At 45.6% G+C, this 18,936-nt stretch overlaps 2 protein-coding genes across 2 annotated transcripts; one reads left to right on the top strand and one right to left on the bottom strand.

Moving 5' to 3' along the window:
- The first annotated feature begins 5,268 nt into the window (after nt 1–5,268).
- On the top strand, nt 5,269–8,405 carry LOC127761745 (glucan endo-1,3-beta-glucosidase 12-like). The gene is made up of 3 exons (XM_052286075.1): nt 5,269–5,447; nt 5,546–6,904; nt 7,874–8,405. Exons 1-3 carry the CDS (start codon nt 5,375–5,377, stop codon nt 7,906–7,908), a joined length of 1,467 nt encoding a protein of 488 aa, XP_052142035.1. The 5' UTR covers nt 5,269–5,374; the 3' UTR covers nt 7,909–8,405.
- A 4,242-nt stretch (nt 8,406–12,647) lies between these two features.
- LOC127761746 (1-aminocyclopropane-1-carboxylate oxidase 1-like) lies at nt 12,648–15,010 on the bottom strand. The gene is made up of 3 exons (XM_052286076.1): nt 14,801–15,010; nt 14,250–14,479; nt 12,648–13,661 (listed from the first exon to the last, which is right to left on the bottom strand). The coding sequence occupies exons 1-3, from the start codon at nt 14,912–14,914 to the stop codon at nt 13,025–13,027; spliced, it is 981 nt and encodes a 326-aa protein (XP_052142036.1). The 5' UTR covers nt 14,915–15,010; the 3' UTR covers nt 12,648–13,024.
- Between the last annotated feature and the right edge of the window lie 3,926 nt (nt 15,011–18,936).

The following is an 18,936-nucleotide window of genomic DNA, read 5'->3' as shown; positions in this document are numbered from 1 at the left end:
CACGGTTGTTCAATCTTTTGTCTTAACTGTGTGTGGTACTCAGTTTCACATTTTAAAAACATCGTTGATAATCGGTTTCCCATCCAGCATCACAAAGGAATCGAAAGTCAATACTAATGGGCCTCTACACAGTAAATTCAGCATATATACGTTTGGTGGGTCCTCATATGTGTTTGTTGGGTCCTCCAGTTTTATCATTCCAAACTTAGATCAATCCTCATCAGTTGGAAGGGAGAGAATAATCTGATGTAGCAAGACGTTTTAAAACCGAATTCTTCAGCCAGGGTCACCTTTTTATATTCACCTCTCTTTCATCAGATCTCATCTATTCTTCGCCGTTGTCATTTCCTGCTGCTGCACATGGAGGTGGTGTAGCATACTAGTAGCATGCAATTCACCCTGCCGTGTCACCAACGGCACGTGGGGTTGGTGAACCGGTCCATGTGTGCAATAGTGCAAGATCCAGGCTTGATTCCCCATCCTAGCCGAACGGTGAAATGGAGCAAAAAAAGAAGATAAGGAAAACAAATTGCAGAACCAGTGTCACCACTGTGGGTGTGTTTAGTTTACGCCAAAATCAGCAATTTGGTTAAAATTAAAACGATGTGATGAAAAAGTTAAAAGTTTATATATGTAGGAAAGTTTTAATGTGATGGAAAAGTTAGAAGTTTGAAGAAATAGTTTGGAACTAAACTCGGCCTAAGACGGATAATACTAAGGCCGAGTTTAGTTCCAAATTTTTTCTTCCAACTTTCAACTTTTCCATCACATTAAAACTTTTCTATATACACAAATTTCTAACTTTTCCAGTACATCATTCTAATTTTAACCAAACTTCAGTTTTAACTTGAAATAAACGTTACTGCCATTTGTGGCCGTGAAATTGTTCTGAACTCTGAAGGTGGGCACTGAATCAGCAGCAGTATCAATAGTATCATATCGGATGTATTTGATGTCCTCTTCCGTCTGAATCTATTGACTCTTTTGAAGCGCGGTGATCTAAAGTAGGCAGCTCAGAGATTACTCCCTCGTCCAAAAAAAAAAAAAAAAGACAAACACTAGGTTTCCATGTCTAACATTGACTGTTTGTCTTATATAAAATTTTTTATAGTTCGTATTTTCATTGTTGTTAGATGATAAAACATGATTAATATTTTATGCGTGACTTATCTTTTTAATTTTTTTCATAATTTTTTAAATAAGACGGACGGTCAAATGTTGAGCACGAAAATCAGGGTTTGTCTTTTTTTTAGGAGTACGTGATATGAATGGTCCATGAGTGAGCTATAGCTCACTGGCTCACTGCAATCAGTGTGAAAATAAACGTTTGGTTCACATGAGCGCACTCTGTGGTTTCCCAGTCTTGGCCTTTGGCTGTTGTCGCCGCACTACTGTCTAGTGTCTACTGCTGCCCGAGCTGCAGGTGCAGTACAAATCCAAGCCCCAATCATGAACCGGTTCATGGTGGTCCAGGGATGACGTCCAGTGACGTAGGGTAGCCAAGCATGTTCATCATTCTGCCCTTCCCGGCCTAATCTTTCGTGCGATGAGTGAATTCCCCAGCCACACCGACAGAAATGCCTCTGGGACTCGGATGCATGATGCTCCAAGATCCACATGGCTGACACTGATCATAGCGTGGGAGTTCATCAGATCACCATGCTACTCTCGTCTGCAGCAATGGCCACTCAGTGGTTCTCAAGAGGCAGAGAGAAAAATATTAATGCTAATGATAAAAACCTTCGTGCAATGATGCAGGATCCCATGCATGCGCAGGAGCGATAATTCTCTATCTGAACCAGATTAATCAGCCTGCTTTGAATGCAAGCTTCTGCCGGTCTGGAATCTACTACTGCTATTATAGGAGAGAAGATTGCAGTGCCACCCTTGCCACATGGTCGAAGCGAGAACGAAGCTGCTAGTAGGGAACATGAACACAACTAACCTGAAAATTCTTGACAAAAAATAAAAAAACTAACCTGAAAATGGTACTAGTGCAGATCCAAAGGCCTACTACTGCCTCTCCTCTCCTTTGCATTATCGCGATGGCACGATCTCTTATGTCAGGTATCGGAAGCAGAAAAATCCTGTCTTATCTGGGTGTGTTCAGTTTACGTAAAATTAGAAGTTTGATTGAAATTGAAATAATGTGATGAAAAAGTTAGAAGTTTATGTGTGTAGGAAAGTTTTGATATGAGAAAAAAATAAAGAGTTTGAAGAAAAGGTTGATAACTAAACCAGGCCTCTGTCTCTAGGACATTTAGCATTGGGCCACGTTTAAGATGTGGCAATTAATTATTTGTTACTTACTGTCTATAACATATGAGCCCTTATGTGTCTATGACATGTGGGTCTAGGGGTAGATTATTTATCATCATCCGTAAAAGTGGCAAATAATTAATTAATCCTCTGTCTCTTGGGCCACATTCGGGAGCATTGGCACTTTGGCAGCCAGTGAGTCAAGCCTGTGTGTTTACTACTGTGGCCACCGACGAGAGGGTGAGGCAGTGAGACGGGTGGAGACGAGCGGTGGACGCCGCGCGCCGCGGCCGGGGAGCAACGGGCGTTACGGCGCACATGGCGCGCCCCGGTGGAGGACAAGCCGGACGCAGCATAGGCCGCTTTCCCCCCCGTTGCACAGCTGGGATGTACGTCCCCTTTACCACCAGTCTTCCCCCATCATTTCTCGCCGCGCGGGCCCTGATGCGTTTTCCTGCTGGATTTCTATCCGTTTACCACTTGATCGCTCGCTCGCTCGATCTGCTCTCCTCTGTTCACCACCACGTCCACTTCATCTGCAACTGTGCCTGCACGATCGAATTGGTTGTTTGCCTGAAACTGGCTGGCTATCTAGGGGAGAACGCTACATGTGAAGTGTGGAACAGCTGAGCGAGCAAGAACGACGAGTCGACGACACCATGCGTGACAGATGTACTGACCGATCTACGACGATCACGGAGAAGACCGTGAGTACACACCCTGAGGAATTTTCCTAATCGTGTCGAGCTCAACAATAGCTGTGCCGCAGCACATCTACTGACTACTGTTATTACTGGTCTTCTCGTCTTCTGCTGCAATGTGAGCTGGGGCAAACACTGTAGTTTGGACCTAGCGAGGACATGCTGCTTCCATCCATCGAGTAGTAGTAGTTGCAGTATGTCTTCGTCTCGAGCATGAGCACGCTAGCTCGACTCTACCTACTCTAACCAGCATGCGCGGCTGTCCGTTGTTATTAGCGGCTTAAAAGGCGTCCAGGCCTTTTTCCTCACTCGATCCCCATGTGTATTCTTGTCCGGACCTCAAACATAATTAACCGAAGGTGAAGCTTGAAAAAGGCTAACCTGTCCTCCTGTCCATTTCTTGCATAATTTACCTCTAACCATTTCGGCTACCTTCAGATCTAGCCATCAATCAATCAATTAATAAGGGCATTTTCAACCCAATGACTAGAATAGTGTTCATAGCATTAAATAAGTTGCTATCTAGGACAAAAAATAATATGGCAAGTGAATAAAATGAGGAAAGAGAAGGAAAACATGTCTTGCATGAGACATGGTTCCTACACAACATCCAAGACATCATGTGAGATAAGTAGCATTAAATTAAAGTATGGAATAGTGGTGTTTGCATTGTAAGAGTAGTGTCTAGTACTAATTTCTTAATGATGTGGAGTTTATAAAAACCATGTTAGTGTTATGGGTTGGGACTGTCCTAGCTCATCTAATCACAGCAAACACGGTTACAGCTAATTAATGAACCAACGTCACTAAAGTACCAAACCGAGCTAAAGCGTTCAACTGCAGTGCAAATGTGCAAATGCAACGGATGAGTTGGTACACTAGTGCTGTCTCGCACTGGACACTGGTCATCCGCTCCAAAAAGATCCTGTGGTAGCTAGTGTACCTGGCTGCCTTTGTGTGCAGTCATGCGTTGCTCGCCTCATCGCCTGTGTGGCCGAGAGACTTTACTGACCAAGCAATTCAGGTCGGCAGAGTTTGTTACGTCCTCCAAGGAGAGGACCATGCAATTGCATGTTGCGAAAGCAGAAAACTGGAGAGACCGGGGCACGCTGTCGGCGTCATGCTACAAGCGTTCCCTTGCGTGTATGCATCGTCCACCTAGTCACTTGGATGAGAGATTTGAGGGGAACAAGGCTACAAAAGTACAGGTTTGTTATCGACAATTATTTGGTCTAAGTGTAGCTGAAAACAGTCGCGCGTATAGCACGTTTGATTAATGATCAGTCACCATTTTGTTTCGGTTTACATGCTAACAAAAGTAGGGTATATCACGTCGTTGAAGTTTACATTTTGTAACGCTCAATCCAGTAGTCCAGTCAATAAAGAATTTTTTTTCATTAAAAAGGTGTTTTTTTTAACTTATTGTAGTCATCACTATCAGGGGGTGTTTAGATCCAGGGACTTAAATTTAGTCCATATATTTAGACACTAATTTAGAGTATTAAATATAGACTACTTACAAAACTAATTCAATAAATGAAAGCTAATTCGCGAGACAAATTTTTTACGTCTAATTAATCCATAATTAGAGAATGTTTACTGTAGCATCACATAGACTAATCATGGATTAATTAGGCTCAATAGATTCGTCTCGCGAATTAGTCCAAGATTATGGATGGGTTTTATTAATAGTCTACGTTTAATATTTATAATTAGTGTTCAAACATCCGATATGATAGTGACTTAAAAAGTTTTAGTCCCATCTAAACAGGGCCGCAGTCTATGTGGAGCGTGTTCACCGAACACCGATAAATATTGCAAAGCCCAGAATGACTTTGTTGGTCCCACATGCCAGAAACTACCACACCCACATTTCGGTTCATTTTCAGCTCAGGAAAATCGTCCAACAATTTCAGCTCAGGAAATTAAATCGTCCGAGAAAGGAACAGGTTTGGAGCCGTTGGGATGAGAGCAATTAGGTCACGCTTAACTACAAGTACAGTCTCATTCATCGACATTGATTAGCCAGCAACTAACCACTTAACCCCGAGCCAGCCCAAGCGCTCCGTACGTTCGTTGGGCCCCCGCCGCGCAGGCGGAGACAACGGTCATCCGGCGCGCCGGTCGCTCTCCCTCGCTCGCACGGCCGCACCACCCACTTCGCCACGAACCCGACGCGAGCGCGAGCGCGACGTGCATCTCCCAACATCCCCGCCATTTCCTCCCCACCCAAAACCAACCCGCCCGCGTGCGGCTGGCCCACTTTACAGCGCCTCACCTCCCCCAACCATAAATCCCCGCCCTTTTTCCCCCCTCCCCACCACTCACCACGCTCTCCACTGCACGACTCGTCGCCGTCTTGCTCTGCTGCCTCTCGCGCCCGCGCAGCAGTGAGCAGCAGCAAGAGCAGCAAAATGGCTCTACCCGGGCGCCTCCGCGCCCTCATCCTCGCCGTCGCATTGCCGCTGCTCTTCCTGTCCGCTTCAGGTAACGAGAGATTTGGCAATGCAGGTGGTTTAGTGGAGAGTAGTGTGGTTGATTGGTGGAGAGTAGTGTGGTTGATTGTTGGGTTGGTTTGGTTACAGAGGCGGGCACGGTGGGGATCAACTATGGGAGGGTGGCGAACGACCTGCCCAACCCGGCGGCGGTGGTGCAGCTGATGAAGCAGCAGGGCATCGCGCAGGTGAAGCTGTACGACACCGAGCAGACCGTGCTGCGGGCGCTGGCCAACACCGGCATCAAGGTGGTGGTCGCGCTGCCCAACGAGCAGCTGCTCGCCGCGGCGTCGCGCCCGTCGTACGCGCTCGCCTGGGTGCGCCGCAACGTCGCAGCGTACTACCCGGCCACGCAGATCCAGGGCATCGCCGTCGGGAACGAGGTGTTCGCCTCGGCCAAGAACCTCACGGCGCAGCTCGTCCCGGCGATGACCAACGTGCACGCCGCGCTGGCGAGGCTCAGCCTTGACAAGCCCGTCAAGGTGTCGTCCCCCATCGCGCTCACCGCGCTCGCCGGCTCGTACCCGCCGTCGGCCGGCGTGTTCCGGGAGGACCTCGCCCAGGCGGTCATGAAGCCCATGCTCGACTTCCTCGCGCAGACCGGCTCGTACCTCATGGTGAACGCGTACCCGTTCTTCGCGTACTCTGGCAATGCCGACGTCATCTCCCTCGACTACGCGCTGTTCCGCCCCAACGCCGGCGTGCTCGACTCCGGGAGCGGCCTCAAGTACTACAGCCTCCTCGACGCCCAGCTCGACGCCGTGTTCACCGCGGTGAGCAAGCTTGGGAACTACAATGCCGTGCGCGTCGTGGTGTCGGAGACCGGGTGGCCGTCCAAGGGTGACGCCAAGGAGACCGGCGCCGCGGCGGCCAACGCCGCGGCCTACAACGGCAACCTGGTGCGCCGCGTCCTCTCCGGCAACGCCGGAACGCCGCGCCGCCCCGACGCCGACATGGACGTGTACCTCTTCGCTCTCTTCAACGAGAACCAGAAGCCCGGACCGACCTCCGAGCGCAACTACGGCGTGTTCTACCCGAACCAGCAGAAGGTCTACGACGTCGAGTTCGTCCTCGGCGGCAACTCCGCTGGCGGCGGCGGCAGCAGCGGCAAGGACAACGGCGGGCTCGGCTGGCAGGACAACGGCGGGGTAAACGCCGGCAATGCGCCGGCCGGCGCAGGCGGCGGCGTGAAGGCGACGTCGACCGGTGAGGCGTGGTGCGTGGCGAACGCCATGGCCGGGGAGGAGCGGCTGCAGAAGGCGCTGGACTACGCGTGCGGGCCGGGCGGCGCGGACTGCAAGGCCATCCAGCCCGGCGCGGCGTGCTTCGAGCCGAACACCATGGTCGCCCACGCCTCCTACGCCTTCAACGACTACTACCAGCGAAAGGGCCGCACCATTGGCACCTGCGACTTCGCCGGCGCCGCCTACGTCGTCAACCAAGCGCCAAGTGAGTAGTCTTCGCGCTCGTTTGCTCGTACAGTTACCTCATTGCATTCGTACTACTTCTACATGATTCCTTGCGTTTCGTAGCGAAATGTACGTGTTATACGAACGGGTGTAGGGCTTGGTACACGCTAGTACACGTTACACAACCTGGATTGGGCCATCGTGTTCCGGTAAAAGTTTGCGTAGGAACTACTACTACTTGTACATGGTGATCCACAGATGGGTGGGTCACAGTACGGGTGCAAATGGAAGGCGCTTTGCATCGGCATCGTACGGGAATGATTCTCGCTTCACTGTAGTCTTCGCAGCCACACACTGGCATGTGCCACACGATTCACACCCATGGCTTCCTGCCTGGGTTAAACACACCTTGGAAAGACGCAGCCGGCGGTTGCAACTTGCAAAATTGCGACTACAAGCAGCCGCTACTGTGTCTCTGTGACCAACAAATCTTCACTGCGGTTTTGAGGTCTCGTTGCATTGGATTCGAGCTGTAGGTGTTCTGCTTCTTCTGCATTGCACTGCGGTAGTTAATGAGTGGCTCAGCAAGTTGTAAACCCGCACAAGTGCAATTATGACTGCGATGAGATGGGGTCAGCGTGGCTCGCAGCTCGACGTGATATGACTCGTCCTGTATTCTTTACTCCCTTCATTCATGGTGATGCGTGCCGTGGCTGGATGTCGCAGGCTCGCAACGTGTGACTGATTGCCACTATCGTGTCGTGTACCTTTTGCAGTTCGTACTCCTACTACCTGCATCAATTTTTTTACAGTATTCCTCCACTTGTTATTCCCTCGGTTACCGCCAGTATACGCGTCTCCTCCTTTGGACCAGCACTACAATTGGTCTCTTGTTCACATGATAGCAGCGATTTACCAGTTTTTTAATCGCGTAATACCACCCTGTTGTATGATTCTTTCTTTTTGAACCGTGATCTTACTGGGTGATTGTCTATTCCATTGTTTGCAGAGATGGGCAAGTGTGAGCTCCCGTCGACGGTCTGAACCGAAGCAACAGTAGCGAAAGACTGAAGAAGAGCAGCGGCAGCAGCCATCTCGGGATGCGAGGATTTATGAAAGAAAATCGAACGCCGGACAGAGGAGGGAGGGAAAAGAGGCAGAGATGTTGGAATCTTTGTCTTCTTTTCCAGTTTTCCTCCCTTTCTTTACCTGTGGTGCTGTGCCCGCTGCTTGACTCCTGCTGCATGTTTGCTGCGGCGTAGAAACAGATTACTGTAGTAGCTGTACCTCTTTCTTTTTGCAGCTTTGGCTAATGGTGGGGGATATCTTTGTTTAGTCCATGTAACTACGCTGGAGTATGGAGTATTACTATATGATTAACCTAAATCACTACTATTATAGACTGATTTGTACTAGCCATTGGTTGGCCATGTGAGTGACCCACTATGGCTTGTCTCGAGTGCCTTGTTGCCTGGTTTGACTCTTGCTCCTCCATCGTCTGGTGGATTTATACCGGAAATGGTGCTTTGCTTTGAAGCCAATTCGACCGGCATTAGAGTTTCAAACCCATGATAGCGTTGTGCCCTCGTCTCGTCTCGTGCTTTGCAATTGTTTCGCTTTCAGGCTACGCTTTTGCGAACGTCCGTGAGTTTGTTAAAAATCAGTTAGTAGTAGGTTGGTTTGAAATCCGTCGTTGGGATTTCTGCGTACTTCTCCTTTACAAGGAGAAATTTCGTGCCAAACTGCTCTGGAAAGATCCACATAGTAACGTCCCTTTTTACAGTAGTATTTCCTGATCAGGCCCACTCACAAAGTTGACAGGCCGTTGATCCCAACTTCTCACGACAATCACCAGATCACCACTAGTGTTTGTGACCAGCTAATCTAAAATGTCGCGTTGACACGCACTTGCGACGTACGACGCTGATCTAACTAGAAAAGGCTCGCGTTGCCACCGGCTCCCCACCCGACCACGGCACACGTTGTCTCGAGGCCTTTCGGCAACCAGCCAACCACGCGACGTACCGGCCGGGGTTGTGGGCGTCGTGATGTCGTGCACGGCCACGGCTGCGGCCTCCGGGAGTCCGGATCACATGGAGCTTCGCCTTCGCGGGACGTGGCCTCCCTTGGGTACAAAACCGATCTCTGCCTCGCCTGGCTGCCTCCCCCGCGACCCGCGTGCGCGCGCATGTGAGGGAAGCTGCCAAGCGGAGCCGGCAGGCGAGGTTGAGCTGGACCACCGAATGGAGGAGGAGACGGGAGAATATCGGGGGTTTCATCGGTGGTTCCCCGTGAAAATCCGTGCCCCGCCGGCTGGAGGGCCACGCGCTGATATGCATGCAGAGGATACAGTTTTTTGTGATCGTACTCCCGTGGTGGATTCGTTTTGTACCTTTGGTTCGTTGTCTCGTAGCATCGCGTAGGCGGTACAAATCGTCTTTAGCGAGGCCCGGAGCTTAACATGCTCGGCCGAAAGAGGGCCCGTTTAGTTCTCAAAATTTTTTCCAAAAATATCACATCGAATGTTTGAACACATACATAAAGTATAACATGAAGCATAAATCTATCTATCTATTATATTATTAAAACAGCTCGAAAAGAAGCCACCACGTTCGCTATGGAACTAGAAATTCCCACATTAATCGAAGAAAAAGAAAAGAAGAGTCCAAGTAGAAATACAAACTAAAAAATAACTGAAATTCGGAATTAAAAATAAGCAATACTGAAATAGGAGTCCATATAAGAACCCAATACAAGATTAATCAAAACCTTTGGCAATTCTAGATTTTAACTGTTTACAGTAGAAAAGATAAGTCTATAGATCTGTACCGTGCACGTTACATACTAGGAGTCTTTGTCCTTTTCTATTTCTTTGGCGGTGTATACAGTACACGTATAATCTAATTCAATTACAAACCTATACGGAGAAGAGTTGTGCTGCCAAATAAACAAAGCTTGCACTGCTGCACCTATGTATTTTGTAGATTTCAAGCAGCAACGATTGGGCTGGAGCGGCAGAACCCAATGATAGTGGGAGCGACCATAGTAAAAAGACATGATATTTACATAGACATTACAACAAACAGATCAATACTTGCAGCCGGCAATGCATCAAACACCAAAAGTTTCTTTGATGTTTATGAAAGTACAAATGATATCGACATATTGTAATTAGTGTATATTTTTCACAGGAGATGAGTTAGTGCAAGCCGCTATAAATTGACCGTCAAATTAAACGTTTAGATTATAGTGGATTCACAATTTAACGTTCATAATTTAACGGTTGAGATATAACACCTATATATATAAATATAGGAATTAGAGTTGTAGTGCTAATACAGGTGTACAAAGCGCCCTGCTCGATGGAATAATCGAGATCCAATTCCAAAACTGTTATCTAAACCTATTTGATTCCAGTGGAAAAAAAAAATCAAAACAGGAACTAGGTAGGCAGAAAGCCATGTATATACGTGTGCACATGTAAGTATTATTTTTTCAGTCTAATCACTTCAAAACTATTTAGAACATACTTTGATATATTTGTTGCCAGTAAAAATAAAGCGACTGCCTCTTTATCTATTCGATTCTTTTTAATCACCAAATATACAACCAGCAATTCAGATGATTTATAAGTAACTAAATTTGAAGTAATAATAATAATAATAATAAAGACTATGAAAAGAAAAAACCATCTACAACACAACATGTGATTAATTAAAATTTTTTAAAAAATTATGAAATTAGAAAAATAAAAACAAAAGTTTAAGAAAGAATACGATTTATGAATAACAAAAGTTCAAAAATAAAAAAAAAGAAGTATTAAAAGAACAACCCGTAATACAACAATGGTAAATAACAATAAAGAGGGAGGGATAACGGGTGAGCCGTAAATAAATAAATAGGGTGTAGCGGTTGATGGGACATTTTAAAACAATAAAAATATAAATGACGATTAGATTCAATTTTAAAAATCTCAATGACGATTAAGAGAAACAGCAGCGGGCAAGCCGTCAAGGAGTGCAGTCGTGACGTTTGAATGGACTTCTAAAAAGAAAAAAAAACAACGATAATCATAATATCATATTTGACTTTGTAAATTCCAATGACAACTAAGAGGAGACATCGGGTGGATTGTAGAACAGTACAATGACGACATTTGATGTAACTTCTAAAAATATAAATATGTCAATCGACAAGACAATGAACTAAAAAACTATAAGATCTAAATATGAAAGTTTCAAAGAGGATGAATAAAAGTTGTGACAGGTCAGGCAATCAAATAAATGAGTGGTAAAAAAGTAAGGGGTGACGACTTATTGACTTTTAAAAACTAACCCGATGATAATAAGATTCAATCTTTTAAGATCGGCTAGATGGGTATTTAACAAATTTAAATAAAACCATGCTTAAAAATATATAATTCTGGATGGGTGCTAGCCGCGCAACAAATAAAGGGGTGACAAAAGAAGTAAGGGTAGCAACATGTGTGACTTTTAAAAATTATAAAATTATAAAACCGGGGATGATAATGTTCGATCTTTGAAAGTCCTAAAACAACGAGATAGATATTTAATAAATTTTAAGTAGAATCATGTGAAAAATTAGATAATTTTGTGGGTGCTAGCCGCGCAATTGCGGGGGCCACCCAGCTAGTTATATAATTAAAGGAATAGAAAAAGGAGCCTCCACGTTCGCTCTCGTGGCCTAGAAATTCTCACATTAATCGGAGAAAAGGAAAAAGCATAGTACATATAGAAATACAATTTAGAAATAGCTGAAATTCGGAATTAAAAAGTAAGGAATATTAGAAGAGGAGACTAGAGTCCATATAGAAATACAATTTAAAAATAGCTGAAATTCGAAATTAAAAAATAAGAAATATTATAAGAGGAGACTAGAGTCCATATAGAAATACAATTTAGAAATAGGTGAAATTTGGAATTAAAAAATAAGGAATATTAGAAGAGGGGACTAGAGTCTATATAGAAATACAATTAGGAAATAACTGAAATTCGGAATTAAAAATAAGGAATATTAGAGGTAGAGTATAGAGTCCATATAGAAATACAATTAGGAAATAACAGAAATTCAGAATTAAAAATAAGAAATATTAGAAGTAGACTATAGAGTCCATATAGAAATACAATTAAGAAAAAAATAGAAATTTGGAATTTAAAAATAAGGAATATTAGAAGTAGAGTATAGAGTTCATATTAGAATTTAAAACCAACTAAAATTTGGAATAAAAAGGAATCTCCATGTTCGCTCTTATGGCCTAGAAATTCTCACATTAATCAGAGAAAAAGAAAAGGCAGAGTCCATATAAAAATACAATTTAGAAATAGCTGAAATTCAGAATTAAAAAATAAGGAATATTAGAAGAGGAGACTAGAGTAGTTATTACATATTAGTAGTTTTGAAAAGTTATTGCAAAATTTAAAATTATGTTGTTATTGTAATATATTTTAATAATGTAATGAGAAAACATATATGCTATTATATAAGAGAAAATATAATGATGCTAGCCGCACAATCTGCGCGGGCCCCCATGCTAGTATAGATAAAAAGAAAAACTAATTGCACAGTTATGGGGGAAATCGCGAGACGAATCTTTTAAGCCTAATTAGTCCGGATTAGCCATAAGTGCTACAGTAACCCACATGTGCTAATAACGGCTTAATTAGTCTCAAAAAATTCGTCTCGCGGTTTCCAGGTGAGTTCTGAAATTAGTTTTTTTATTCGTGTCCAAAAACCCCTTCCGACATCCGGTCAAACGTTCAATGTGACAGCCAAGAATTTCATTTTCCCCAACTAAACACACCCAGAAAAGCACAGATGTGTCGACGAGACATTATACAACAAGGCCCATCTAAGGCGACAGCGGAAGTAGCATAAAACAACATTAGCACAAGGCCCATCTAACGTGGTAGCCATTGAAGCACAGAACAATACGATTAGGGCGCCCGTTACACACACTTGAGTACTTGACGCGATACTTACATCCCCAGGTTACGTACACACACTAGTAGTAGTCTAGTACGTAAAAACATTACGCAGAAAAACACGGGACGGCATGGACAGCACCACGTACACTACCGTACACATCCCATATATCTGGATCATGGCACGCGCAGCCGTAGCTAGTGAAGTCTGATCCTTATCAAGCGGTGGCGATGGGCGCCGCGTGGACGACCTCGGCGGCGGACTTCATGGCCTCGAAGCGTGGCTCCTTGGCCTCGAACTTGTGGCGCACGTACAGGTTCATGTAGTCCTCGAACACGAACCTCGGGTAGGCGGCCGCCGCCGCGTCGGCGCGCTCCGCCTCGGCGGCGGCGAGCGCGGGCGCCGGGAAGATGACGGCGTCGGCGCCGGGGTTGTAGAAGGAGGCGATGGACATGCGGTTGCCGTCGGGGCGCGTGAGGACGCGGTGCATGACGCTCTTGTACCTGCCGTTGGTGATCACCTCCAGCTGGTCGCCGATGTTGGCGACGATGGCGTGGCGCATGGGCGGCACGTCCACCCACTCCCCGTCCTTGAGCAGCTGGAGGCCGCTCACCTGGTCGTCCTGGAACAGCAGGATGATGCCACCGGCGTCGGTGTGGGCGCGGAGGCCGTCGACGAGGTCGGGGCGCGGGCACGGCGGGTAGCTGCTCACCTTGGTGCCGAACGTTGGGCCGTTCGACCCGGCGAAGGCCTTCTTCAGGTAACCCTTCTCCAGGCCCAGATTCTCGCACAGCAGGTCCAGCACCCTCTCCGAGAGCTTCTCGATCTCCGACGCAAATTGCTTCATCACCTGCCTACACAAACGCGACACATGGGCTTCTGTTAGGCCTCGCGAATATTCACAAGTCACTTGCCATTTGCCAAAAGCGAATCCAGTTAGTGTGAGTTCTGATTGATTGATAGTTACTGCACGTTGTATGATGTATACTCCTCTCCGGGGGAAAAAAGAAAAAAATGGTGTATTCCTACACTTGTTACTATCTCATAGTAGGAAAGGGTGCAGAGATGCGCCACTACGTCCGTTCAAGAGTAATCGACGCTGTGGATAAGCCGCAGTACAAAAGTAAGCATCTCCTTTTGGTCGATAATCCTGTCACCTTTGGTTGCAGTAGCTGTTTACAGAAGTGGGCATTTCTATAGTAGAGCGCGTCGTGTCAGGTATAACTTTGTTGAGGTTTTGGTCAGGCCTACACTCTACAGTAGCTAGGATACTTTGTCAGCCTTTGCTTTGTGAGTGTACTACTTCCGAATAAAATACTGACGATCATTTAGGCGAGTTTGCAACTTAAGCTTTTCTTTCAGAAGCATGCAGATAAATTAACAAAGACTATGAGTTTGTTAATGATGATTGATGATGACGCATGCATGCAGGGTAAGTATACCTGTAGTGGTCGTCGACGTCGGGGAGGTCGGCGAGGTTGGAGACGGGGCGGTGGCGGACGAAGAAGGTGCTCTCCCAGTCGATGCCCTTCACGTCGGCGCCCTTCTCGCCGGCCTCCAGCGTCCGCCGCGCGAACTCCTTGAACTTCTCCTCCCGGCAGTTGGCGTAGTGCGCCTTGCTCACCCGCTCCACCTCGTCCATCAGCTCGTGCGCGATGCCATGGTTCAGCATCTGCATTCACACATGTTAATTTCGACATGCAAAGTTAATACTTTGACAAGCATGACAAATCAAAGCTAATTAGTAGGCGTTCTAGCCGGCGAGCCTACTGAGATGATAAGATTGAATTGGTGGGTCGACTGACTAAGATGGAGAATAAGAATATGTTTCCATCCTTTCGGCCAGAAAGAACGATGTACGTATAGGTGGATCGATGAACAAAAAAAAATCGAAACATATCAATAAGTTGTGCCGCCACTTAGGAATTAGCTAGAATCATATTAACATTTTTTTGCTGGTTAGTACATGCTAGTGCTTGGCATGCATATGCACCTCGAAGAAGCCCCAGTTCTCGCAGGCGTCGCGGATGACCTCCATTGCTGCGCCCCTCTCCTCGGTCTCCAGGTTCTCCATGTTGATCACCGGGAAGGAGGCAACACTCGCCATCTCTGTCTCTCTCTCTCTCGTTCACTCGCTCGCTCGCTTAAGCTGAGTGTGTGAGTGCGTCTGCGTGTCTGTGTGTGCACTCTGAGGCCGGCGGCGAGCGCCCAATTTATAGGCGCGAGAGCGAGAAGCTAGCTTGCACAGTTATCTTTTTCACTAGGCTGACTGCCTGACCACCAGGACGTGGTGTGCGGTATGCCGTACTTCTCAAAATAAGTGCAGCCATAGTTTTCCGCTTTCAACTTTGACCGTTCATCTTATTTAAATTTTTTTTAAAAAAAATTTAAAACATAAGTCACGAGTAAAGTACTATTTATGTTTTATCATCTCATAACAACAAAAAATGCTAATTATAAAAAAATTTCAAATAAGATGTACGATCAAAGTTAGACGCGGAAACTCATGGCTACACTTATTATGGGACGGAGGTAGTACGAGTTTACGACACAGTTTAGTGATTTGGTCCAACGGAGAGTAAAGTAGTGTGGACGTAAGCAAGCTAAGGTAAGCTGCTAATCTGATTATCTGATCTGATCACACTGTGCCCTGTGCACGACGCAGGTTGAGTTCATGCGGGTTACCCGACACAGTCACAAAAAGGTTCTCCACAAGATTTGCTCTTTTCCTAATTAATGGCTAATGCCTTTGTGATGTAGTAGTACTAGTGTAATACTATAATGGTAAGTGGTGGTTGCTATTCTATATACCTAACCTAAGTGATCAACTCTATTAAGTAGAGAACTACAGATCGATAAGAGACTGTTCCTTGCTTTTTGGATTTGATGATGACAGGATTTTGGGCATAGTACACCTGGCCCAGACCTGATCAATTTGATTTGTCACATGTAGACTTCACATGGCTAGGTCCTATGGACACATATCAGGTTTTTTAAAAAGGGCATGGCAATTTATTATATTAAAGAAGATATAACATTTTAAGAAAAAAATATCAAACCGTACATTATGCAAAAAAAAACATACAGTGCTTAGTTTGTTAGGAAAAAACCGTACATTGTGTCCGGCCAATACCACCTCTATAACCACCTACTAAACCGAACAAGCCAACCTCCTCTAAAGGCTTCCCTGCTTCACGTTGATTAGTTCACGTTCAAAACAAACCGACCAACCTCATCCTATCAAATCAGCTCTCTAGGCACCAACCGATGCCCACATGGAGCAAGAGTGTCGTCTGTGATGGCTCGCTCTTGCCGTGAGTGTTTATGGATCGAGAAACTATGAATTGAATTCATAGAAGAAAAATATCTGTATTAGGCAGAGAGAGAAAGAAAAAGAATATGAGAGGAGAGGAGAGGGCAGGCATCGGAAGTGGGTGGGTGACGTTGCCGATGGTGGCAAGGTGGTGAGCTGGGAAGGTGGTTCAGACCTGGTGGAGTCGCCTCCTGGATTGCTCATGTACATATTGTACTATGTATTTACAAGCCGTCGCTTATTGTCGTTGTCAACCTGTGCAGTAGTAGCTCGACGACGGCCGCCTCGACCCGTCCGCAGTGGTGGCCCGACGAAGGCCGCCTCGATCCACATCTGCCTCGACCTCCTTGCCGTGTCGATCTGGTCGACGTTGTCCGATTCGAGGCTCCACCGAGGAGAGGACCGCCGGATGGGGGGAGAGGTGAGGCCGCCGGCCATCGGAGGAGAGAAGAGGAAGAGGAGCTCAAGCTCGAGGCCGCCGGATGGGGAGAGGCAGGACCGCCGACTGTGGGAGGAGAGGAGATGTGGAGCCCCAGCGCAGTGTGGGCGAGGTGGGAGGCGACCGGATAGGGTTTGGAGAAGCATATATATGTGGCTATTTCTCGAAAAAAAACTTCGTATTTTTTATGTTTACAGCGCTACCCCTAGAAGCGAAATTTTCTCATCTTAGCGTTGTATTTGTCTGAAACACGAAGGGTTTTCCGTAAGAAACGCAACAGCATGTTTGCGATACGCGAATTACAAATAAACTGGAGGACATTTTTGCTGATTCCCACTCGAGGAGTCCTGTACACTAGAAAAACATGTGTCGCCTAAAGAGAAGAGCAAAAAAATATTGAAAAAACAGAGAAAAACGGAGCCCTACGAACTGTTAATATCTATAGATGTACCAACTGATACCATGAGGTTGCATGAGATTTAACACCAAACAGGCACACGCTTTCTTGTTGATTATTTGATACCAAATTATTTTTTGGTTATCCAGTGTATTTTTTTCTTACACTAATTGATATCTTCCAGTAAAATTCAGTTGAAAACTCTTGAGGCTTAAACAGATCTCATTTCAGTCAGTACACAAGCATTACATGATGCTTAATTACTTGCATCAATGGAACCAATTACTCTTTTTTGCTGTTGCTGGACTGGACCCCGAGACCCCAGTCCCAACGATTGGTTGATTGTCCTGTCGTTCCTGTTCATATCTGATCATGTCCCTTCTTCCTCATCTCTGCTTTCTCCATCATGGTAGGGGCCGGAAGAACTCCTATATCCACCCATCGCTGCGATCTCCACTTGACTTTTCTGGACCCATCTCATTGCCTCGCTGGTGTACATGCATCAATGCATGCATGGTGACGGTGCGCACTGATCGGCCGGCGCCCGTTCAACTTGTCGCGCCGCAAGGACCAATATGTCTCCTGCCCGGCCGTGAGTGCGCTCTGCTTTCCTTGGTCCCGCCGGTTTTGGGGATCGCCCGAACAAACGTACCCTGGCCTATACTGGGCTCACCGGCACTCCGGTAGGTTCAGTGCATTCGTCCGGAAAAGAAAAATAAAAACGTGTACATACAAAAAGTTGTCCTCAAAATATAGTTAGTGTTTATTCCCTAGAAATATAGAAACCGGTTCTGATGAACCCTAATTAGTTATTTTCCGTAAGCACTTCTACGATATGAATGAATGATAATGTCACTATTTGTTTATATGGCAAAAACTGTTGTTGGCCGAAGCACTCCCTTCGTCATTTCTGTTTCCTACTGACGATCTCCGGACCAACTGCTAGCGTATGTTCTTTTTCTTTTTCAAACCGTCCCACTAATCAAAATGTACTTAGCTAATTTGATGTATATATATCACCATCCTCGTCATTAGCGGCAAAACCACCGTACGGACAGGTTGGACGGTCGCCGAGCTTCGTCACTTCGATTTCAATGACGACTAACGTTGATATCTTAAAGAAGTGGTCGACCACTATAACGCCGGCCCTGGTTTGACAATGCTGTCGACTCTCTCACTGCTCATCATGGTTTATTGGGCATACATCTTACTAGATTATTTGGACCTGTTTTAATTTCATATTTAGAGGGTACAATATCCGGGCCATTTCTATATTCAAGGTTTTAGGAAAATCAACCATAGTACTTTAGAGTTTAGAGTGACGGTAGTCTGTTTCTAAAAAAAAGAAAGAAAAATAACGTGCAAGTGGTGATGTCTAAGTGGTTCGATCATTCTTGACGTATGACATAGGGAATGTTTGGTCAGATATGTAAGAAATCTTTTTTATTATCACAGTAGATCTTCAAAAAGAAGACTTTGTATCGACTAAAGTATATACTTCGACTTTCATGCGCTAGAACTTTAGCTCGTAAACATAAAAGGACGGTACGAGCTTTTATGTAGCGGTTGGTTTCGGTATTTTAAGAAGTTTGGGATACAATGATAAATGTAGCGGCAATATTATAGGGGTTTTGCCGTTGTGCTGCAGTGGGGAGCTCATGGAACAGTATCTTTTGCAACAGTCTCGGGAGAATGATCAGTGTAGAACTGTAGATGTGCAAGTTGCCAAATATACTCGAATTGTGCCCGACCGACACAATAATAGAGGGCAGAATAATATTCAGAACAAGTCGCCTGCATACTTTGGGGTTTTGATCTTTCACAAATTAATTTTTTCATAACATAAATACGTACTACCTTATAGGAAACCTCAAAATATTCTAGCTTAGCAGCTGTCATACAGAGACATATCTAGAGTATAGTTAGGGGTGTTAACTTTAGTCCCAGCTACATCGGATATTTAGATACTAATTTAGAGTA

Source organism: Oryza glaberrima, chromosome 2 (assembly GCF_000147395.1).
Source record: "Oryza glaberrima chromosome 2, OglaRS2, whole genome shotgun sequence".
In the NCBI taxonomy this organism is placed as follows: domain Eukaryota; kingdom Viridiplantae; phylum Streptophyta; class Magnoliopsida; order Poales; family Poaceae; genus Oryza; species Oryza glaberrima.
The sequence above is the reverse complement of the archived record's forward strand: the minus strand, read 5'-3'. Positions and strand labels throughout refer to the sequence as shown.

Bases quoted from the DNA above. Each gene is read 5' to 3' on its own strand.
- LOC127761745 (XM_052286075.1), top strand. From the start codon at position 5,375: ATGGCTCTACCCGGGCGCCTCCGCGCCCTCATCCTCGCCGTCGCATTG. The intron at 5,448-5,545 runs GTAACGAGAGAT...GTTTGGTTACAG, and splicing joins GCTCTTCCTGTCCGCTTCAG to AGGCGGGCACGGTGGGGATC. The intron at 6,905-7,873 runs GTGAGTAGTCTT...CATTGTTTGCAG, and splicing joins CGTCGTCAACCAAGCGCCAA to AGATGGGCAAGTGTGAGCTC.
- LOC127761746 (XM_052286076.1), bottom strand. From the start codon at position 14,914: ATGGCGAGTGTTGCCTCCTTCCCGGTGATCAACATGGAGAACCTGGAG. The intron at 14,480-14,800 runs GTGCATATGCAT...GTGTGAATGCAG, and splicing joins AGAACTGGGGCTTCTTCGAG to ATGCTGAACCATGGCATCGC. The intron at 13,662-14,249 runs GTATACTTACCC...GCGTTTGTGTAG, and splicing joins GACGTCGACGACCACTACAG to GCAGGTGATGAAGCAATTTG.